The sequence below is a fragment of the Neopsephotus bourkii genome, unplaced genomic scaffold (genome assembly GCF_033783945.1).
Source record: "Neopsephotus bourkii isolate Nb327-2 ecotype Australia unplaced genomic scaffold, CSIRO-AGI_Nbou_v1 NB_1279, whole genome shotgun sequence".
Lineage (NCBI taxonomy): Eukaryota > Metazoa > Chordata > Aves > Psittaciformes > Psittacidae > Neopsephotus > Neopsephotus bourkii.
The window spans coordinates 3,589,748-3,613,628 of NW_026901764.1; the positions used below are offsets into that span (position 1 = coordinate 3,589,748).

The 23,881-nt window shown below is 38.4% G+C and overlaps 2 protein-coding genes across 6 annotated transcripts in view; one reads left to right on the forward strand and one right to left on the reverse strand.

Annotated features, from left to right (window-relative positions):
* RHBDD1 (rhomboid domain containing 1) overlaps positions 1–10,173 on the forward strand; it is a 42,888-nt gene extending 32,715 nt beyond the window's left edge. For both annotated transcript variants that reach the window (XM_061365191.1, XM_061365189.1), the window contains one exon: positions 9,964–10,173. In XM_061365191.1, coding sequence (XP_061221175.1) covers positions 9,964–10,082 — 119 coding nt within the window. In that variant the 3' untranslated portion in view covers positions 10,083–10,173. The remainder of the gene's footprint in view (positions 1–9,963) is intronic.
* Positions 10,174–18,500: 8,327 nt separating this feature from the next.
* COL4A4 (collagen type IV alpha 4 chain) overlaps positions 18,501–23,881 on the reverse strand; it is a 71,059-nt gene continuing 65,678 nt past the window's right edge. For all 4 annotated transcript variants that reach the window (XM_061365195.1, XM_061365192.1, XM_061365193.1 and 1 more), the window contains 4 exons: positions 22,999–23,115; positions 22,092–22,280; positions 20,199–20,485; positions 18,501–19,578 (listed from right to left, as the gene is read on the reverse strand). In XM_061365195.1, the coding sequence (XP_061221179.1) occupies positions 19,315–19,578; positions 20,199–20,485; positions 22,092–22,280; positions 22,999–23,115 (857 nt within the window). In that variant the 3' untranslated portion in view covers positions 18,501–19,314. The remainder of the gene's footprint in view (positions 19,579–20,198; positions 20,486–22,091; positions 22,281–22,998; positions 23,116–23,881) is intronic.

The window sequence follows — 23,881 nt, forward strand, 5'->3', positions numbered from 1 at the left end:
ACATTGGAAAATTTTCCTTCATATTCAATCTGATATGCCTGTGCACTGTTGGAGACATTGCGAGCAAGCTCAACATGCCCTGAAAGCTGGTTAGACATGAGCCAGCTCTGATCAAGAAGTCTTACTTTTATTATCTCAAGAAGTTTTACTAATGCAGTTAGTTACATTTAGCAAGCTTAAAAACAGTCAGATATGACTCTTTTCATTTAGTCAATTTTTGACACATTGCTATGACTGATAATGCTTTAAAGAATGGATACTGCATTTATTTAGTACTTTTTTTTTAAACTTTATGTGAAGCAATGTTTGGATGAAGATTAGAATTTAGTTGAAAAAATACAGTTAAGTCTCATACCTTTAATAACAGTTTTAAAGAGAAAAACAAAGCCTATATGCCTTTATTTAATAGAGAACTTGCTGTTTTTAATGAAATGATTTGCCAAAATTATTTCTGATCCCTGATGGTATTTGGGATTTGTAGAGCTACTGAGACCCATTAGCACATACTGTTTAATTCTTGTTATTTTAGCTCTTTTTTTTTTTTTTTTTTGATAGATTACAAATGCACTAGTAAGGACATAACTTCAAGGTCTAAGCAACTCTGTAAGGGTAATGCGATTTAATTTGCATTCTTTTTGCTAGAGAAGCTTTCAGCCTTTTCGGTTCTATTTTGTGTAACTGATCATCCTGTTTTGTTCTTGCTGTACCCCCTGTCTTAGTCCTCATTTTTAGTGCTTTACCACACTGTGTTTTTGCCTATATTTTTTACTTCGTCTATGCAGCTTACTGTAAAAACTGTTTCAGAGAAGAAAATACAGGTTATGTGAATAGCAAAATAAGTAATTTAATTTTATCAAGTAACAAATGTCTAAATATAATTTGTGGGATGGAATTGGAAAATATGTCTAAACAGTAGTGAATATGCACTAACAAACCAACCAAGGAAAGAAACTGCATAAAGAAAAGTATGGAATAACATGAGGTCTCCAATTCCAGATTTTTCAGTGAAGGATGTACTGCAGATGTTTGAAATAGATGAACATAAATTTAAGGAACAAGGAGAAAGATACCTTGCTATTTGCAGCTGAACAAAAGACTTCTTCTAGATTATGATAAATACACAGCCTACCTGAATTTCTTCTTGTAACTGAAGTTATTCTTAGCTTTCTTACTATGAAGAGGAACAGATACCTATATCTTAGCCTAAAGATAGGTAGTCTATGTAGGTCAAGGGTTTTTTGTTTTGTTTTTCTTTTTTAGTTGCTTAGCAAATGCCTTTAAATACTTGGGAATGAAAGACATATTAGGTTTTATGTATCATCCATTTTAAGTTTAATAGTGAGTTTAGCCTGTGTAGGAGAACTAAGAGCTGGATAATTATTAGATGGTTGAAAAAGGCAGTGAGATTATATTACATCATCTCTCCTGTAGTATTTTTAGCACCCAGCTAAATGGTAGTTGGAGGTAGCTATAAAACTAATTTCCTTAGCCCTTTTCTGGAGGGCGTCAAGTCCAGCAGTGGTCTATATCCTCTTATTTCTGCATTGTAGTGCTGATTGTTTTGAATGCATGGTCTGAGTGTGCAGTTAACTTGTGGCTTATTCTGAGGCAGCTACTGATAGTGTCTAAAAATGTTACCAAGGTGTTTTAACAACTTCTGTTACTTTAGCAAGAGTCTGTTATTTTGTTGATATTGGTACCACGAAGGTGAGATTTTAAGGCATGATTAAAATAATCCCTTTTTCAAAACAAGGGAGAGAGACTCTGTGTTCAAGGTTGATCTCGCTTATCTAACAGTCCACTTGTTCTGTGCTAAAAGCAAAATCTTTCAGGCCGTATAGCATGCCTGTGTTTTGCAGAGGCAAAGATGAGAGACTCAAAGATTTGCTATTTTATAGGGTTTTTTCCAGTTGTAGCTCCTGTCTGGCTTCTAGTGCAACATAAAACAGTGTTTTGTTTGCCTCAGCTCTTTCTGGAAGCCTCCTAGTCCTTCTGAAGTAGGAGAGGAGGAAAGATGATGTTGCATGTGCACTTCTTTTCCTTAGTATTCTCTGTACAACTCAATAAATCAGAAGGTAGCTGCTTAACCTTACCTTAAGACAGCACACTGTGCATTTGACTCTAGGTTCTCTGTGCCCTCCAGTTTACTGCTTCCAATTCCATATGCATCAAAAATATCTGATTATGCGTTAAAAATACATGTTTAGGTGCTTATAAAAACTGAGAGAATGCCTTAAGTGTTCTTAAATAGAACACTAAATATTGGTATTTTGTATTAAAAAGTAAGGTAAATCAGGTGTATACCACAGATATGGCAATGTGATACATAGTACGCAATCTGTAGCATGCTGAAGAGCAGTTTGTGAACTTTAATTATATCCTGCCATTATATGAGCTAGCAGGACATACTATTTATAGAAGAAATACATTACATAAAACTGGTATAAATGAAAGCCAAGCAAGTGTTCTAAGTTGGTATGACATGTGATTAAATATTTTCAAACCACCAGTGCTAAATAGGATCGATAAATAATATAAATCTTACCTATTTTAACCACCTTAACCTCTTTCCTGAGGAATGCCATTCTGGGACCCCCAGGGGACATAAACAGATTTTTTTTTTTCTTGAGGGGTCTGTACTGAAGGGTTCCATTTGTAGTCATCTTCCCACATTTTTCATATTTCCATTCTCTTCATTTCAGGAGAGAAAAAGTAGCCTTCTCTTTGTGAGCCACAGGAAAGTTACCTAAGGGTAGAGACACAGATGGTTTATACTGTCTGTATTTACTAGAAGAAAGGTTTGAAGGAGCTGAACAGTCATCCTCGCTTTGGTGATCTATCTTTAGATTTGAAACAGTTCCTAGAAAAAAGATTGGAAAAGGTTGTTGGGTCTGTGACCTCTTAGGCTAATGAATACAATATTTCTTACTCCTTTGACAGCAACATAGGTACAGATGCTGACACTCTGTTGTATAATCAGACATGATAATATAGAAGATGCAGTGAAGCTATTGAGCTGGGTAAAATGGTAACGTCTACATGAGATGATCCTAACTGTCCCATTTGCAAGTACCCAAACTAACAGTCTTTGAGCATTTTGCTGGCTGCAGAAAACACAATTTCCAGAAAAAGAAGAGGAAATCCTACAGTGAGCTTCCTGTGAATTAGAATACCTAGATATAAATCATAGAATGATTTGGGTTGTAAGGGACCTTCAAAGGTCTTGTCCAACCGCCCTGCAATGAGCAGGGATATCTTCAACTAGATCAGGTTGCCCAAAATCACATCCAGCCTAGCCTTGAATATCTCTAGGGATGATGCATCTACCACCTCTCTGGGCAACCTGTACCAGTATTTTAGCACCCTCACTGTGAAAAAAATCTTCATGTCCAGCCTGTCTCTCCCCTCTTTTATATTAAAATCCTCACTAGTCATCCTGTCACAACAGACCCTGCTGAAAAGACTTTTCCCATCTTTCTTACAGGCCCCTTCTCAGTACTGAAAGGCTGCAATAAGGTGTCCCCAGAGTCTTCTCCAGCTTGAACAAACCCAGGTCTCTCAGCCTTTCCTCCTAGGAGGGGTGGTCCAGCCCTCTGATCCATTTCTGTGGCCCTCCTCTGGACCCTCTCCAACAGGTCCATATCTTTCCTGAACCTTGGCTGTGCTAAGGCTAGGCTTCCTGTCATTCACACCTTTCAAAGGCTGGGAAAATCAAGCCACTATTATCTGTGTGTACACTTGTACATTAAATTATTATATCTGAGGCATCTGTTAAGGGCTCTCCTCTTGGAACAGACAAGTCTTTTCTGTCAGATCAGAGCTCTCTGCTTTTTAGTTAGCTGTATGGTACTCCCTGAGTTAAAAAGAGATTACCATTTGTCTGTACTTATCCTCCACAACAGTTATTTATATGATTATTTTCAACAAAAGTAACAGGGTTTTGGAAATGAGAAGTTTGTCCTTTGCATGGGTATGGAAGTGTTTGTGTAGTTTGGTGTTTGTATGGGTAACACATTGACTAGTACCAGGAGGATAATGATGCTGAAAACTGTAAGCTAGTCAACTGAAATATTCTAGGTTCTTCTTTAACACAGCTAAAGGCAGTGTGCAAAAGAAATAGTCGTCCTGCTTTGTCATACCATCAGTACATATTTCCTACACTTATATTCTTTTATCTAGCAGCATCAGTATTTATCGAGCACCTAACTGAACGTTCTGCTGGTCAGAGTTTCCCAGTTTGGTAGCTTGATAGATTATTCCTGAAGCCTACAGAAACTGTTGTGCAAATCCTATTATCTAATCTAAAACTAAGGCCATTATTTCAGAGAGGAGGAAAAATCGTGTGTGTTTGATGTAACACTTCTGTGGCTTGTACTGCAAGCAGAACTTAAAACCCATGTGGAGGCTTTGTCTGCGTGGCTCACCCTGTAAGATGACCAGCTGATATTTTTTCTTTCTTATGCTGAATTTCATGCAGGGGAGCAAAAACCACACACTTCACAGACATTCTACGATATTGTTACACTGACAGAATGGCATCTTTCGAATTGCCTTACTTCTGATCTTGGTGATTAGAGGGCAGTGTATAGGTGAAGACTAAATGATCGGCTCATTTGTGCTGCCAGCTGGCTCAGTAAGTTTTGCTTTGCTGTTGAGCAAGGCTTGCTGTGCCACAGACAGATCAGTCTCCCTGGTGTTTCTGTGAAATCTGTGTGCTGCTTTGTGGAGTGGTCTGTTTGCATTTGCAGTGAGTTTGGATGGAGGTTCACATCTTGTATTCAAAAGAGAAGTTCTGAATTATATTTTAGACTCGTGTAGCTAGAACTTCTAATTGCAGTGATGTCAAATATTCCCCTTTACCTGAGTGCTGTCTTCACAGCACAGAAGTTGTCTTTAATTCTGGGGCTTGGGTTTTCTTTTCCTATTATCTACAGATAAGAAAAACTAATCCTTCCCTTTACATTTGGAGGCTTGCCATTTCCACCAAAATATTCTAAGTGATGTTGCTACAATGTTAGGGTTTTTTTCACCTCTTCCTGTCTGCTGTTCTAGATCATGCATCAGGTTGACTGCATTTTAGTGTTTGAAGTGCTGATCTGGTGCAGGGGGCTATGAGCTTATCACTGTTACAATGAAAAGCCTCAAAGAATGTACTGTGTGTCCCCAGGTGTGATAGTGTGGTGTTGCAGGTGCCTAAAATGAGAAAAACACTAGAGAAATTTCATTTGATAAAAAGATATGCAAGAATCTTCTAAGTTTTGCCCAGAAGATAGCTGTGTTAGTTGTTCGGCTTCAGGGTTAAGATGTTGGTTATGCAGTTGTTCTTTCTGGGACAGACGTTCTGCTGCAAAACAGTGTATACAGTATAGCAAGTTCTGAATTCAGGACTGGTTTAGTAAAGGAAAAAAGTACTTGTGTTCCAGTAGCTTTCACTTTGCTTTCCTCTTAATAGAACCCAACGTGAAGAGAAACTGCTAGATGCTGGCAAATAATCCGTAGGTTTCAAACTAGCCAGACAATAAACAACTCTGTAATTTTCAGTGCAGCAGTCTCTCTAGAGCCCATCTGTTTCTAAATAACCCTATTTCTGCTTACAGTGCAGAATACTTTGTAGGCTGGAGGTTGTCCTTATTTCCATGGTGGCCTGTGCAGCTCCAGTGCCAGCTGCTGGGTGAGCCAGCAATGTCCCTGGACCTGGCAGGAGCACTCACCCACTGCTGGCTGACTCCCTGCCAAGATATGGTGTAAGGCTCCAGAATGTCATCATTTAATCACTTTCTTGCTTGCTGATAGAGACTTATGCACATAATGTGTGAATTTAATATTGTGTCCTTTTGTTTCATTTCTCGAAGGAGGAGAGAAAGGTGGCCCAGTTGTAGCTGTCATCTTGAGCATCCTTTACTAAAACAAACGGATCTGCATGGGTTCTAAGTTGTATTATTTCAAGCATCCCTGAACTGCTTAAAGCAGTTCAGCGTGTAATGCTCTCTAGCTTTTTGGTTTTTCTCTACAAGATGATTAGATCTTTCAAAACAGCGCTTCAAGTGTGAAACCCTGTTTATTAAAAAACGAAATAAAGCAGGTAATAGAACTTAAGTTATAAGCCAGAAGTTTTTCTTAAGAACCAGAACAATAATTAATGGGTGCAGAATTTCCAGTGCAAAGTCTCCACTCTCCTATAAGGTATGGCTGATAGTCTTATATCCGATACATTTTTCTTTCTGCCTTTCTTGCATTTTTTAAGTGGCTGTGTTAAACATGCCAGTAACTTAAATCCAAAACTTGGAACTTGACTGGAACCGAAAGAATATGACAAACTCTAGTTTGAGGGATTCCCCATGTTAATAGTATCCTTTGACTTGAGAAGACATCTGCTCAGTATTTTTGGGTTTTCTGTGTTGTTTTAATCCAACAGTGCAAATTTGAGTAACAATCTAAAAATCTGTTTGTTTTGTTGTTTCTTACCTAGTAAAAATGGTCTTGTGGGTCAGCATAAACAGTTTCACAATATTCTTTCCAAAATTGATGTTATGGTTACTGTACAAGCATCTCCCCATGTAAATCTTGATGTAGATAAAGTGTTGAAGGAAGACTGGGAAGTGAGGACAGGCAAATGCACTCAGTGTCAGCACTGGCAGTCCAAGCTGATGAGTTGTGTGTGACTGCTTTTTCCAAGTGCAAAACATTCTCAGTTTTCTCAATTGAGAGATGCTGCTTCTTGATAGTGGGGAAAATAAATGTTGAAAAGTGAGGACAATCAGTGTTGTCACCTCCATTTCAGACTGTGTGTCTGTGAGTAATGAAATTCAAAGTTTTGATATACTGAGTAAACTTTGAACCAGTGCTTAATGCATTATACGTTATGCCTATAGAGGACTGTAGGTTCAGAGTAATGTGCTGTAACGTATAACTGCAGTATTTTAGGCATATTTACTTAACATGTGGATGAAAATGTTTATGGTTATTAAAGTTGTATCTGTATTGCACTTATGCAGGTTTAGTTAAACGAGTGCTAATTACAGACATCTTGTTTTGGTCCAAAGTCCTATAATTGTAAACTGCAGTAACAAAAAACCTCGCAAAACCCCACAGAGTGACAGGAAAGGTGTGGAGGGTCTTGGTCTTCTTTATTCACAGAGCGCAGTTCTAGTTCACAATAAAATTAATTTTAAAATACGCCATGTGAGGGTTAGTGTGGTGTTCTAACTTTTTTGTACTGTATTGCTTGGTTTTATCTGTCATCTGGTGTTACAGCGGGTTTTTGAAATAGTTCAAATCCAATCTTAAAACCCATTGAGAGTTTTTTGCTGATGTTTCTTGCACAGAACTCCAGGTGTTGGTTAGATAAAGGTGCTAATTCATAAATATTTTTGTTGTAAATAAAAAAGTGTCAAGGGGCTGTTTTGGGTAACAGGATAATTAAAAAAATAAATATAAATATACAAATATATGTATTAAAAACCCCATGTATTTAAGCCTTCATATTCAGACAACTTCATTCTTTGCTATTGTTTGATGTAAATAATGTCTCCTTTTGAATGTAAAGCTTTTCAAAATACATTGTCAGTCTTCTATTTTGGTTCAACATAAAATAGCATTTTATGTATATTTACAGTATCTCATTCTATTTCCAGTGATTATTAAAGTACATCTTATATTTGAAGTGCTGAGCGTATTTTATGGAGACTCTGCAAGTATTTGCTTTAACTGTAAAAGTGGTATCTGATTTCTTAAAGAAAAACTAATTATGCTATATAGAAAAATGTTTTCATGAGAAACCTTGAGATTTGATTGAAAATGTCACTACAGAAAAGAATTTAAAAAAATGCAGATATTTTCTTCATTATGATGATTAAGAAAACCCGAATATAACTTCAGCTTTACACTGCAGTTTTGACCCTGTATGGTGCAGCCTTTGTGCAGTCAGGGTCATGATTAAATTACTCTTCATATATCAAAATTTCTATCTTTCAGCTATTGCTATTATTGTATTCAGAGTCTACCTATCAAACGTCAGTGTTATTTAACAATTTCTTTATTTACTCTTAGATGATGAGTAAGGGAAATACATGCAGATACCTTCATTTGTGTTCCAGGTTGTACTGAAATTCATAAATGTTGACTTCAAAAGATTTATTGTGCTTTCTCAGGCCTTTTAATTAGACATTTCTGCACTATTATGAAAGGGTCTCATGTCTACCTTGCATTGAGTCTTCCAATGTGAAGCTGTTTGGTATTTTAAATTTCTAAATTAATGATCTTTGAGTTTAAAAAAACCCACACTGTAATCCTATGTTTTTTCTCAGTTTGTGGTTAGTAGGACACAGAAAAACTGTGTTTGTTTTTTCTTTCTTTTCAAACAAACTTTCTTGTATGTGTAAGAAAGTAAAATGAGGGAAAATAAATGTAGTAAATGAATATTCAGCTTAATTGTTTTTGTTCAGGAAACCATTCTGCTCTCGCTGCAGACCATATTAACCAATTATTTTTATCTTTTAAACAAGGAGATTGCTCTTGCATTTAAAAAACATAAAATTGAGAAGCATTGTGATTAATGTGACCGGTGCCAAGCTCTGGGACTTCCAGTGCATGTTGGCTTTCTGTAATAGTCCAAACAACATTTGTCAGATGATGACATAGTGGTTTCAGAGGCAGAGTAACAGCTTAAATGTTTTTCAGAATTATCTCTAGCAAGTTGAGACACAGGGAGAAGCTGAAGTTAAAATCCTGGGATATAAATTAAGTTCATTTCCTGTATGTTAATGTGAATTTGAAAAATGAGTGCATCTCATTTTCTAAACATTCATATTAACAGTGCTGCCTCTTAGAGTTCGAGCACCTGTAGTTCCCTCTGGAAGCATTTTCAAGAGTTTGACTTTTTGGTAAACAAAAAAACCTATTATGAACATATTCCAAATATTTTCACCAAATCATACATTTATTGGTGAGTACTCTACAAGCTAAAATGCTTTTATAATTGAATAGGAAACTAACAGCGTTGCTTCATAACTTCGACTTCCTGACTTAATGCCATGTAAACAGGCCTTCTGTGTTTGCTACAATTTCTGGTACAGGATAAAGCTGTATTTGAAGTTCATCTCGAAAACAAACATAATAGTACATGACTTACTATTTGGTTTGCTAATTTAAATGAGATCCAGAGGTTCTGGAGTTTACAAAGGCTGTTGTGTTACCTTTAAAGCTAATTTGCTTGTCCTTAACCAGTGTATCTATGCTTAGAAGGCAGACACAGTGGTGTTTCCCAGAGCCCTTCAGTTGAGCAGATGTGTAACCATAATCTTAATTGTTTCTTTGCTCAGTGACTTAATGTGAATTGTGAAGAGCTACTGGAATAGCCTGTTCTTACCCTCTCTTGGGTTGCCAGGGAAGAGAATGTTTGGTCTTGGTGTACTATTTTTTCCCCGTTTAATTTGCCTACAGTTCTCTCTGAGGGGCCACGTGTAGTTTATTTCTAAAATTGCTTGCTGCCAACTAAGGATGGGAGTTGTATGTGCATCTGGTATGGGTCAGCACATGTTGGACTCCAATACTAAAAGCCAAATCAAAAGCTTATTTTGTGAAAAGTAAATACAGAGGCCATTTAGCTAGTTAACAATTTAATGTTTACAGTATAAAGTGGGGTTGTGAAAAATGTGAACTAACAGATTAATACTTGTTAGATGTGGTTTGTTGGTTTGGGGTTTTTTGTTTTGAAGGGTGGGGGTAGGTATTTTGATGGTGGTTTGGGTTTTTTGTTTTGATTTTGTTTGTTTGTTTGTGGTATTTTTTTTTTCCACTGTCAGAGCAGTTGCGGGAAGTTGTGGTTGCCCTGAAACCATCGGAACTGGAAACATTCAACTCCCTGTTTTCTTTTGTGTTGCAATGCTTTGTGCTTCAGAATAAATGTGCCTTTTTTTCATATTACAGAACAACATAACAATTGTTTTTTGTTATGTCTTGTAGATTTTGGTGGAGCAACATATAATAATGAGCGGCGACCCTATGGGTTTTGGTTTCCACCTAACCAGCATTCAGAAGAGGAAATAAGAAGGCAGAGGCTTCGTAGGTTTGAGAGACGATGAAGTTGGCAGGTGTTGATGTGATTGCAAAGTGCTCTTCAGAGTTACCAAATTGTGGATTAATTTGTAATCTGCAGATTCATTTGTAATCTTCCTTTTCCAATCTGCAGATTCATTTGTAATCTTCCTTTTCCTTTTTACTACTATTTGCAAAACTGCAGAGGATTTTGTGAATTCAGGCTCAAAGTTGGAGATAGGAAACAAAATGTGATCTTTGTCTGTCTCCATCATAATGCACCTCAAATCGGCAAGAAAACTGTGGTTTTACCATGCTGTCTTCTTTTGTGTAGCTTTAACCTTGGCTTTTTGACTGCTGGTATTCTCAGACAACACCTTTTCTTCATGCATCACAGACAAAAAAACATCAACTTTTCTATATAACTTTAAAGCTATGCAATTTTTCCTTATGAACTTTTCTGTGTTTATGATGACCAGCTGGTTTTGGGATTGGCATGTGTCAGTTGAAAAGACTGCTTTGACAACAGCTGGATCATGCGAGTTTATGCTCAAGCTTTTCATTAGTCTTCCAAACTGGGTGAAAATTAGCTGCAACTATCCTCACCCTGAGGAATTATTTAATACAGCCTTTACTGTTGCAGCCTTCCTCAAAATGTGCCATTTTATATAGGGTCTGTACCTGATAAAAGAGGGTTGTAACTACTTATGATTTCCTAAATTTCTTAATTATTTCTAATATTTAAGAAAAATAAAGCCTTTCTAAATATTTGTTTTAAATAAAAAAAAGCTTCCCTTTACAGAGTTGAAATAATTTGTTAGGAGTTTTATGGAAAGGGAAGTGTATATGCCAGAATATATTTATTTAGTAGCTTAGACTTTTTCAAAGCATCTATTTTCCTGAGTTAAGAAGGCTTGGAGATTGTACTTTGTCTATGTTCACGCAGCCTTAAAAATTTTATTACTTTATATGTATGTCACTATGTCAAATAGCAGCACCGAGAGCCTGAAGACTTGTGGAGATCTTGTCTAAATAGGCTACCTTGGATTTGTAATTTTTGTAAGACTCTCTTTATTCAACTCTAGAGTAGTTGACAGGAAACCAGAAAGCTCAGCTGTCACTTTGGACAGACCCTTCAATTGCTGCTTGTCACAGTGGCTGTCCTGCATGTGGCACATCTGCCTTCTCAGTAATGTTAACTAATGAACCTGAAGGCTTTCTGTTCTAGTGTGAGTGTGAAAAATTGCTATTGCCCAGGCATTTTATTCTCGGGAGAAATTCTTCTGGAATTAGGGACGCTCCTCCATGACTATTTTCAGTCCTGAATATGTGTGATTGCACAAGAATAATTAGATTCCTGTTGGAATTTCTTCATCAGCACTGATTTAGAGTATTAGGATGAGCAGTACAATGGTTTCTTTTCAGGTACCTGCCATCACCAACCTGTGCTTTATGGAGTTACAGTTTGAATGTAAATAAGTGCTGTATTTTTCATAAAGAAGAAATCCTGAAACCAAGTTTTTTACTGTGCTCTTTATTTAAAGAGTACGCCTTCTTGTTCATAACTAATGTCTGTAGGGGAAGCGTTTGTTTATTTAAAAATGCACAAGCTGTTCTCTCTCCTGTGTCATTCTCCTTTTTACCATCCTTTTTATATGTATTGTGGATTTTTAAGCACAATATTCTCACACAAGCTCTGTGGCTCAAGATTCTGAGAGCCAAAAGACACGACTGTAGTGTGACTTTGGGTGTCTCATTCAGGTAGTGTAAGAACACTGTTAATACTATGCAAAGTGCTTTCTGGCATATTCTAAGACACTTAGCACATAAAGAATGCTAATTTTTGTTCTGTTCTTGGGCTTGGTTGTTTTTGTACATGTGCAATAGCCATAGAATAAACCAGCAGATAACTTTTATAGTAGGGTAACTTTTCTAAAAATAAGTAATAAAAAACTCCAAACAGTTCACATATTTTTCTCAGTGGGTAATAATTCGATGCAAATGAGGAGGAAGCAGCACTGGTTCCTCAGACTAACCTTTTAATTCTGTGGTCAAAAGTCTCAGTGTAACTTACTGTGTCTCTTAAACTGTTGTTTTTAATGATTAAAACCTCCGGATGAGCCACTAGTCAGTTGAAAAAACATACTCAAGAAAAATAAAAAACCTGATTACAGTTTTAATAGCACTTGTTTTTGTAAAGTGAGGTTAGAAATACTTGTCATTAAGTGTTCACAAAAATTGTTGGTATGAGTAATTGTTCAGCTGGTTTGACTTTTTTCTATGTAAAATTGAAATAAATATTTTTTTACATTTAAAACTCTTTGGTTTTCATTACAATAATAAGGTGTATATTTTAAATTACAGAGCTGCTTCAGTACTGTTAGAAATGAAGACTTGTGATACTGAGGGGGCAGATTGATTATGTTGGGACTAATTTTACTTCTTTTGAACTGTGGAAGTATTGGGATTGGATTATTATTGGGTAAATTCTGGTACTTAAGAGTATTTGGGAAGTTCCTTAACAGGACGATTCCTGCTTGTTGCAGGGGAGTTGGACTAGAAGACCTTTGAAAGTCCCTTCCTACCCAGACTATTTTATGATTCTATTTATGATACTATCCTCTGATAGTAGGATTTTTACCGTTAAAAACCCCATCAGTTTAGGTTTCAGAGCACTGTGTATGGTAGATGTAAGTTGCAAAGGAATTCCTAACATATGCTCTCCTGCACTTCATATCCCCAGGGACAAAAATGAAAGGCAGTGTATATAGATGAGTATTCCACATTGTTAATTCTTTGAGGCCATTTAGTGCCTGACCAACCCTACTTAAAGTAGGGTTACTTAAGGGAAAGTAGTTTTGTATAAAATATTTCAGCATCTGAAGTTTGATTCCTTTGTTGTGGGAGCTGTGAGTTCTTGTGATTTTCCCTGTACTTCCTCTAAACTCTGTGATCAGGTACCATGGAAGAAATTCCACCCCCTGAATTAATCCTAATCAGCAGACTTGTTAACAGGCACATTCTTGAAATGTAACGGTCAAATGACCTACCATATCACTGCTAATAAATAGGGGTTTCTTGCAGTCCAGGATTAAGATGTGATGAAAGAAGAGTGTGTTTAACTCCTAAAATTCTCTTCCCTCTTCCCTCTTGCCTTTAAGAACAGGGAAATTGTGTATTCTTGTGTATGTATGGTTTTTTTCTTGGCAGTACCATTTCTTCTAAGGGGGATAAAATGCCATTTAAAACACTGAGAACAGCATTTGCACATGTTCCACACCACAGTGGGAGAGCCTGTGCTAGGTGAGTGTAGGCAGAAAATGAGAGCCAAATCTATTGTGCATCCTCAAATTGGCATCTTGGTGCTAGGGAGAAGGATTATAGGGAAAGAGCACATGGATTCTGCTGTTCCAGCCTCCTCTTAGAGAACTTCTGCGTGAAGCTTTGGTTTTGGGTGGCTGCCTCTCAAACAAGGTTTCCCTACTTGCTTGGTGCAAATTGAACCTGGGATTTTCATGGTCCATTTTTTAAAGTTTGTTTTTCACATATGCCTTAAGAACACTTCAGCTCCATTGTTATAAAGGGTGAAGGGAGTGCCCAATTCAGAAAAGTTGGGGTTTGGGGGGGGTTGGTGGTTTTTGATTGGTTTTTGGTTTGATTTGTGGTGGGTTGTTTTTTTTTTTAGTTTGGTTTTAGTTGCAAGTGAAAGGGAGACCTTAACTCTTGACAGATGCACAGCGTCGGCTAGGTTGGAAAAGACCTTTAAGACCATAAAATATAACTTGTCCATACCACAGATATACAGATAAGGAAAAAAGCCTAAGTATTGGCTCATCAAATAAGTGATGTATATAAAGGTCTGCAGAATGATGATGTGGCTAGGTAGAGAAGGAAATTCTCTATTGAAGCAGACCTTCCTAGGAGACCGTTTTGATTGAGCTGATGCAAGTCCCAGTTTTGATAGCTCCAAAAGAGGAAAGAGAGTATACCTGATATATATTAAGGAGCTTAAATTGCAGGTGATAAGAAAAAAGCAGCTGTGAGCATTGTTAGTCCAAGGTAGTTAATCAAATAAAGGCAAAATGACTTGCCTTTTCTACTCTGTAGTAATTGCATGATTGGAAATGCCTGCAGGAACTTTGCTGGCTGTCTTTGATTATGATACCCATATATGCTAAGTGGATATACTCTTAAAATACAGAAAGAGCCGTTGAACCTTTAAACCTGCTGACCATGGAAGTTAATGGGTGTGCAGTGTCTGAAGCCTGCATGACAAGTCTGAGTGAAATTTGAATCAGCAGCTGGAGAACCAGGTGAGGTGCAGCTGCCTCTTCTGTTGTTGTGATGTGACGGGAACGGGTGTTGCAGTTCATTTTCCTGTCTGATTGTGTGACTGATGAATTGTAACAACTGTTGTTTAGCAGTGAATGACTGAATCACACTTCAACAGAACAGCTGGCTAACACATTTCTGGTTTTGTGCTGTGGCTTCCTGAAGGAGTGTGCAGACGTGAGGGCAGAATCATTTTGTGTGTTTATTGTAACCCTCTAATTGCTTACTACATATAAAAAAATAAATTGGTAATTTCTTCTTTGTTACCAGATTTCAGAGGGCAAGAAAATATTAACAATTCTCAGCTTTCAATTGTAGAACTGTTTCTAAAGGAATACCACGTTTTCTAAAGGTTCCAAGTCTTGTAATGAATGCTGATTCCCATTTGTTCTTTCAGGAGCTGTGAAAATTGGGAGAAAGATAGTTTGCCATGCAAATGTAATATGGCTTGGGTATTTTGTTTATGTGATGTGCTCAGAATGGTAAAGCATGTAAAGGAGAAGATGGGAGTACCCATGTGGTAGCAGTCTTTTGCTGCATGAGAACAGTGGTAAGTTCATCTCTCGTATCCACTGAGAAGAAGGAATTGGCCTCATTAGCAGCAAAATGAACGCAAGGAAAGGAATTCTAAACATGTAAATAGTGGACTTTTCAAATAGGCTAGGGGTAATCTGGAATTTCCTTCTTTAGTCTTTGGAGCAGGTTAAACATTATCTCTGTCTTCAGGGCACTTGAGCAGGTAAAACAGTAAATGTTATTGCCTTAGTGCAGAATGTTGCATTACCTTAGGTCCTTCACCAAACTCTTACTTACAGGGATCATTTAAGAGCTATTGATGGGTGGACTACTTCTGTCAACCTGAATTTTCCTTGCCCACAGAACAAGTTAAAGAATGTCTTATAAATCTGCACAATATATCAGAAGCTGAGGCTTCTGACTGTATTAAAATACACGTTATTCATTCCTTTTTCCCTGCCACATGTATCCACAGAACTGAAATCCAGAATGAGGAATACCATCTCTAGGTGAACTTCCAGAACCTTTTGGAACATCTGGATGAAGTGACTAGAAAAGAGGTTGAACATGAATATGGGGCAGTATCTGTTTGAATGCTGATGGTCATTTTTTTTTTCCCCATCAGGCTCATTTCCCAGCTGGTCAAGGTGGGCAGGATTTCAAGGGCTGGTTTTGTTGTTTGTTAGGTGGAAAATGCGGATTCTGGAACAGGATCCAGTCACGAAAGAGATCTCCATCTTGATGAAGCAACTGCTTCACCTGCTGGGAAGTTTGATATCAGAGTTTTCAGAAACTTTTTATCATTGCGGGGTGAATGCAGATGGGCTCTGTCCTTGCCCGACTGCTGCTCCAGCTTTGGAGCAATCCTTCTTCTTGCAAACGACTGTTCCCTGTTACATATTTTCCCCGTGGTCTTGAATGCTTTTGTCTTTCATGCTCAGAGGTTTCCAAAGCATGGAAAGCGTTAGAACAGAAGTCCTCATCTTTGCAATCTTCATGTGTGGCATATGGAATTAAATTAAAAGCTATTGAAGGATTGCTTGTGAGACCTCAGAAGGCCAGGCGCCAGGCTGGGGTGGCAATGGAAAGTGGTGTTATTTGCAGTGGTCACTGTGAAACAACAATAAATAAAGTCCCCAGGTGAATGTGGTTTATTTCCCAAGTCTGCATTATGGCAAAACTTAATGCATAGCTGATGGCTGATGATGTGCTTTCGCATGCTGCCCCAGACAGCTGCCCAGCCATTGCAGACTGGCAATCTCCGGACGTGCACCAGGAGCAGAAGGTGTGATGCATATCAAATTCAGGGTTTCCTAAATAGTGTGCTTTAAGACCTTAGGGTATCTTTTTCAAACAAGTAAACAACTTGGGTTGGTGGATAAAAGGTTTGTCTAATTTGCTTTAAACACTGACAAAAACATGTATGGACTAGAAGAGTTCTGTTGGTTTTGTCTGCTTTTGTACTTCTGTTTTTCTCTGGTGCTTATGAACCAGCCAAAGTAGGAAAGAACTGTTTGGTTAAGAGTTTACCTTGGAAGAATTCCTCAGTTTTGCTTAAACTTGTTGCACATAATAATGCAATTCTGGGAATGAGTCTTTAAGCAGCTTTCTGATCTGAGGAATCCAAGGTCTGGAGGAGGTGGGTACTCCATGGCAGAGCAGGCACATCTCTGAGGGGACTGGGGCCCTTGGAGGACGTGTGCCAGAGCAGGTACTCCCTCAAAAGGACTGCAGCCCATGGGCAACCAGTGTCAGAGCACAGGAAAGGAGAAAGAAAGAGCAGCATAGAGAAACCCCTATGTACCTGGCACACACCCACCCCACACACCCTCCCCCCTGCCCCTGCATTTTGCTCCACCTCTAGCTGAAGGGACCCATACCAATAACAAGGGGGCAAAGAGGAGCCTGGGGTGAAGTTGAGCCTGAGAAAGTGGGAGGAAAGGTGTTTTAAGGTTTGGCAACTTGTTTCCCAAAACCTGAATCAGTAATTAAATACTTATGCTAGTTGGCAATAAATGAAATACCCTGAGTTGAGTCTCTTTATCCCACACCAGCACTTGGTGATTTCCCCGTCTTTTGACCCATGAGTTTTCTTGCTTTTCCTCCTGTTTCCTGTCCTGTCCTGCTTGGTGTGGAAGAAGCAGATGGGTAGCTGCCTGGCTGCCAACCAGAGCCAGTGCTTCACAGCAGATCAAGCAGCAACCAGCAACCTGATGTTGCTGATACGAAGGCGCATGAGAGCCAGGCGGAGCAGCAGGTCTGGTCCATGGCAGGTGCACTTCCATTGTAGGAAGTTGCAAGTTTGGTTCTGCTCACAAGCCCAGCTAAACACTTCACCTGTTTGTAGTTTAAGTATCTTCTCTGTTATCTCATGCTGACAGGTGGTTTTAGCATGTGAATCATGGACTTCAAATCCAGAAATGCTACTGTACACAAATGAGTTTAAAGTACACTTTAAAAACACCATTTCTGTAATTCAGCACCATTGTGATAAAATGATGTGATACCATTTGTCAGTTTTGTTTTTAGTATCACATGTTCTGTATACACCAAAAGATTGAATTTTCGAAAGATCTTTTCAGTATTGGGCCTGTGCATCTCTTGTCTTAGGAAGAACAGAAAATGAAGCTAAAATTGCCACATTTCTTAGCAGCAGGCCAGGACCCAGGCTATGCAGTATTTTTCCTTCTCTAGTTATCTTCCAGAAGTCCCGATGTGGAGGGATTTGAAGGAGAGAGAAGATTCTGATCCCTACCCTGAGGATTTGCCATGACTCAGCCAGGCATCTTCCCTGCTTCCTAGCCACACGAGTGCCTCGGCTTGCTAGGGTGAGGGGTGAGCAAGTCTCCACATTGCAAATCACAGGTTCTGAATTTAATTCCAGAGCAGCTCACCTCAAATGGCTCTAATTCAAATGACCTCCAAGTGCACCACCATAATTTTCTGTGTTGCTATTAATATCCTGCCTGCTGGTTAAGATAAAATTCACTTCTTTACTGGGCCTATGCAAGAGTCGAAGCTCTTGAACACAATAGTAAGGGTAATTTGGACTATAAGCACTAGCATAAGGCCATTGCCTTTAGGAGTGTTTTTATTCATGAATAGTTTCAGCTATTCCTTTTCACACCTAATTTAATAATCAGGTTCCCTATGAATAATTTACCAATTGTTTTTCTGCTTGTAGTCAGTGGACAAATAATTGCAGAATGAAAGCATATGCTGCTTTATACTTTGGTTTGGTTGTATTAGGCAATTTACCTGTAATTTCATTTTGAATTAGTACAGTATTACTGACAAATGCCTTACAGAGTGAGCTAAGCATAAAATGGGAATTTACACACCTATTCAATATTTAACCTGTTACTGGTGGCTTAAAAATAGATCTCCTACGCAATATATACTTACAGAACCAAGTAAAATGGAACTGGCACAGGCGCAAAAACTCTGCATCAAAGTAATAGGAAAACATGACTGGTTTGCATGGTATTTTTAAATAAAAGAGCAAGATGTAAAATGGCATGAAATGTCTTATTTACATCATTGAGTCTTTGTGTTGTTGACTCTCTCAGATGTCTTTAAGATGAGTACTTGTTCAAGTTAAGTAAACACAAATCCAATTCAAAAATCTATCTTACTTGTTTTACTTGTCTTACTCCTTATTCCATCTTGTCTTCAACCTGTCAGAAGGAAGTAGCGCCATCTGAATGTATTTACACTTGAATGGACTTACCTCTGACTGTTTTATTTTCCTGTGCCTGAGACTGGAATGTCTGTTTTTCCTGCTCTTTGAGTTTGTGTATCCAACTTTAAATTGGCTGATCAGCCTGTTGTAGTTGTGATGGCTTCAGAGGGAGTTTGCTTTGAATTAGGGCCCTTGGATGTGGATCTTAGTTTCCTTGAAAATCCTTTTGCTGGGGCACCTCTCTTAGTGAACACAAACTGGAAAAGTGCTGGGAAACATTTTATTCCATTCTATTAAAATGCAGCTCATTTAAGTAGTAAAAGGAGCATTTGTGGCCCTTCTGCACATAATGAATTCTCCATTTATTTGTGTTTTCAGTAGTTTCGCCATGACTGAAATACACATTTAGCAGTTCTGGGTTTATAGCTGAAGGAAGGAGGCATAAATGTGTTTTAATTTTTTTCAAGTGGTGATTAGTGCTTTGGCTTATAAACATTTTCATAATCAATGCTTTATAAAATAAAAAGCATCTCCAGAGCTATGGTTCCATAAGTATCTTATAGGTGATGGTTCTTTTTTTGGTGGTGTATTACCAAAAAAAAGAAGCAGAAAATGGACAAAACATAGTAGCTTCAAGTTCAGACAACTGACCTAACACTTCTTCTATTTATCACACAGATAAGTTCACCTGTTTTATCACTGTGCTACTATTTCTTTTCAATTAATTTTAATTGGGTTTGTTTTGCTTGTTAGCCATGCTTCAGGCATACTTGGCATCTACTGATTTTTTTCCTCTGCTCTTGTCCTTCTTTAAGAGTTCCTGATAGGGGAGCTGATGCAAACTGCAATTCGGGTACCACAGTTGTTAACCAGAAACTGTATTCGTTAGCAAAAAATTGGCATGTTCCCCGCTGACCCTGGCATTCAATGAATGGTGCTGATCTGAAGTCTTCTAGGCAACTTCCAGGTGACATAAGGGACTGTCCACCACCCTGATCACCAGATCCAGTGTGCTGGGAAGAACAATGGAAGAACTTGATAACTGTGCACGAAAAATAGGTAAATTATGTTAATCTGTCTTTTTTTTCTGACTTTATTTGCTTTTAACTGCACTGTTTTTGGTGATCTTAACCTGGGGTAAGCTTCCTTTGCTGGAAAAAAAAGTCTTAATTTGTTCTGTAATGAGTTAATCCTATAAGTCTAGAGCCAGCTCATTTATATTTTCTGGTACTTGTCAAACTAAAGAAAAGTAATCCCGGTCGGTTCTAAATGATGCTGCTACCTAAACTATTGGAAATGTGACTAGACAATGGCATTAAAAAGACCTGGACGTCTAATTCTGAAAAGTGTGTCTTAGCACATGAAAATCCTGTTATTTATTAAAGACAAGCAAGCAAAATCTTTCTGATGTTAAGAAATGTGTAGTTTAAGGCTCTGACTTTAGTATATATAGCTATAGCCAGGTTCTGCAATTTGGAACTAACCCTCATCTTGTTTCTTTTTATGAATTTTCCTCTTTAATGTTTGCTAGCCATTGGATAGTTTACTTTTCAGACCTGAAAATCTTTGAGTCTTTAGAGCACAAAAGATGTATGAAGGATACATATATGTGATCATGTGCCCAAGCTCTTACCATCAAAAAGGAATATCCTATCCAAAGACTCCTCCAGTTCGGCGGGCAGGGAGGAATTGACTGATCTTGGCTGTGAACTGCTACTGCTTGGGCTGGGGCCTCACATACAGCACATCTGCTTATATATGGCCGTATTTCTTCTTCAGAGAGTGGTGTCATTGGTAAAGGAGCAGCACTTGACAACCAGTAAGACTTGTCATTTCGACTGGCATAGTAACAAACTTGGTTGATATTACAGTAAGCAAATGGCATGGTATTAAACACAGGAAGACAAGATCCTGCCAGACCTGAAAAAAACCCCAACAAATGGTGAAAATTACTCCCCTTCTTTCTAGGTAAGTTGAGAATAGCATCCTGGCCAATGTTGCTGCAAAACTCTGTACCTTAACTGGAGTTATGTGATTCACAGACCTTAAACTTCCCCAGACCTTTACCAAAATGGCCAGTTACAGTGAAACCAAACTTTTTTTACCATTAAGTATCTTCCTTTGATCAATCATATTTGTCACAACCCAGTATTTAAATATGATGCAGTCTGTCAGCTTGGGAAACTGTTATGATAGCAAATTTCTTAGCTGTGCCAATGCTGAAAATTAAATGAGGCAAGAGGTGGCGGCTTGTTTAAGAGGAGATTGGCTGTTTACAGACTTCTCAGGAGCAGTGAGAAACCAAATGCCAGTGCTGATAAATAGAAAAAGTTTGTACAGGACAACAAGCTGTTGGTACCGGTACACTAAGCAGAAATCTTGGCAGCTGTTCTACTGCCTTCCAGAAAGGTTTCAGAGGCTCTCAAAGTGCAAGAAAAGGATTGAGGGATTTTGCAGAGCCAATCCTGCAAAATGCTCATCAGGCAGACAACCGTGGGAATTAAGAAGTGACTGGTGCATACTTCAGAGGTGAAGTTCTTCCAGAGCTGAATTTAGAACAGCTTCACAATGACCTACTTAGTTAACAGTAATGAGCATTGTGTATATGTTCTGCCTTGAACTTTATGTGTGATATATGATTTCGGTAATGCCCCTAAACCTTAATGCCCTGTGACACTTCTATACAGAAGCCAGTTCTGTTTATCACTGATAATATTCTGTTCCAGTACTAATAAAGGATCTGGAGTAGCTTAGGTAAGGAAAATGCTACAAAAGAACATACAGGTCACAGGAAACAAGGACCTTATTTTCTTTGAATCTTATTTTCACTGGCAGGAGAGCCAGCTGGTAACAGAATGCTGTTATAAGCTGTTCTGTGACCAGCTGGCTCTCTTGGGGAATGCCAAACACACAGCAGTGAAAACATTTCAAAACAACACTGCTGTGCTAAAAATATCTCTTTTTATTGCTCCTTTAAACACTTTTGGGTTTTTTTTCCCAGTTTATTAGGTCCTTGGCCTTTCCTCCTAGGAGAGATCTCTGCCTCCTGTATAGCAAGGCAACAAGAATGTAGGGTGTTTCTTTTGTGCGAGTTGATGCCAATCTCTTTCTCAGGCTGTCTCTAAAGTAAAAAGAAGCAGATCCTCCAAGGAGTTATTTCAGAGTGGCCAAATGTGAATCCTGATCTAGGAAAATCTCTCCATTGAGTTTAAAGACAGGCCAAAATGACCAGGCAGGACAAGTTAAGTGAACTGCTCATCTCTCAGTAATTTTAATCCAAATTACTTAAAGGTAGAAATAGAATAATTTTTTTATTCAACTGCATAGCAGCAGTAACCCATTTGAATGGGTCACATAAGAGGGCAGCATAACCAAGTTCATTATAATCAGTGTAAATTAGTTTTAACTCTGTAGAAAATAAGTAACTGATGATTCTGTAGTGTACTCCATTTGACTTGCCCTTCACTTTATAGATCACTCTGTATTAGATCTTAACCAGAGAGCAATTATATACTACAATACATACCAAGATCTTGATTATGAGCTTTCTCTTGTCCTTCCAGGTACAGCAGACTATAGCCAGTCCATAATTTTGGCATCCCTTGTGGACAGAGTGGTTCTTTGTCTGACTGACTGTGAAGGACAAGCAAGAATCCACTTGCAGATCTAATATGTGGGCCTGGCGGTCCTGGGATACCAGTCTGGCCAGGTGGACCTTACGCATAGAAGAAAGGGTAGAAGAAATTTACTTGTATGAACACAGCTGGTGTGATTATTTGCTGTATTTAAGTATTCAGTAAGGGGCTCGTGACAGAAGATAATATGACTTCATAGGTTGTCATGGGCAATAAAGACACCAGTAGACTGGTGTTATCCTCCTTATGGAAGAGACATGACCAAGATTGCCACTGGTGGCTTGACAGTAACCTTTTCTATTGTGCTTCTATCCTGTGCTAAGAAATGAACTCATGTGGGTAATGATTTCCCAGACTTACTAGGATGATTTGTTTGAACTGAATTTAAATCCCTGCAGTAGCAGTCAATGCCCTTTCTTCGCATATGTATTAAACCATTAATTTATTAAACAGCAGTCACAGTTAAAATACAATTTTAATTACTCACATTCAGTTTCACCATTAGCCATGATTCAAATGCATACCTATTGATATATGGTGTGTAAGCATGTGTGGTTAATTGCCTTTCTGGTTAATAATGGATGTTGAGATAAATTCTCTTCCAATAAGTCTATATATGTGTTATGAAATCATTCACAGATGTCACTATCAGTGCTTGAACTGAGAGCGGGAAAGAAGGGTCATGATATCTCAGGCTAGTGGTGGATATATTCATGTATGAACTGGGGGAAGAGAGAGGAAACAGTCTCCACATCATCTTGCACATCTCTCCCCCCAAAAGTCATATTCCATTCTTACCTTGTGGCCCAGCGTATCCTTGCTGTCCTATATGTCCTTGGTCACCTGGTGGTCCAGGTACCCCAGGTAAGCCATCTTGACCTGGCAGGCCACATGACCCTTCTTCACCTTTTTGTCCTACATAGATACAAAATACACAATTTCTATTCATGTGGCTGTATTTAAAGGTTATGCATTGTCCAAACATACAGAGCATGCAAAGGGCCAGCCAGCAGAACTGACACCACCAAGAAATGATGCTTCAGGATAAAGTGGTGCAGAACTGCTTTCTGCTGGGAATTCTCCTTACAATATTTTCACCTTGTGATGAAAGCTGAGGAGTAGCTCAGAGGCATGACTTTAGTAACATTAATTGCTGATTAGGTTTTATGCCCTCTCTACAGAGCTTGTGTGATTTACAGCTGACATCAAAGTGCTAACAAACATTATCACGACAAACCTTTTGCAGATGATACACAGTACTGTATGGCATTAGTATCTGTACCATGTAATGAGTTATAACTCACCCTGTGGCAGGCCTTCATCTTTTAGGACACAATTTAGCAAAGTCTTCAAACATGTACTGAACTTCCTGTGAAGTAATGCGTGTATTACAGTACTTACAGAATAGGGAGGGACTGCAGAGTTGGATTACATCCAATTGGGAAGGGTAAAGACTTTTAGGCTCCTGATGGCCTTACCTTTTTGTATTTCCTATATATACATGCATTTTTATGCATTGGCAGATAAGAAGGTGTGGCCACAATAGTAAAAGATGAGGGTACAGATAGTGATGATCCTGTTCACAGGCTACTTTAAACAATCTGAATTGAACAGTTACACTTGTCAGGTATTACTGCACTCAGGAGTGGTTTTCCTCTTTTGGTAAGACACAGTTTTCACC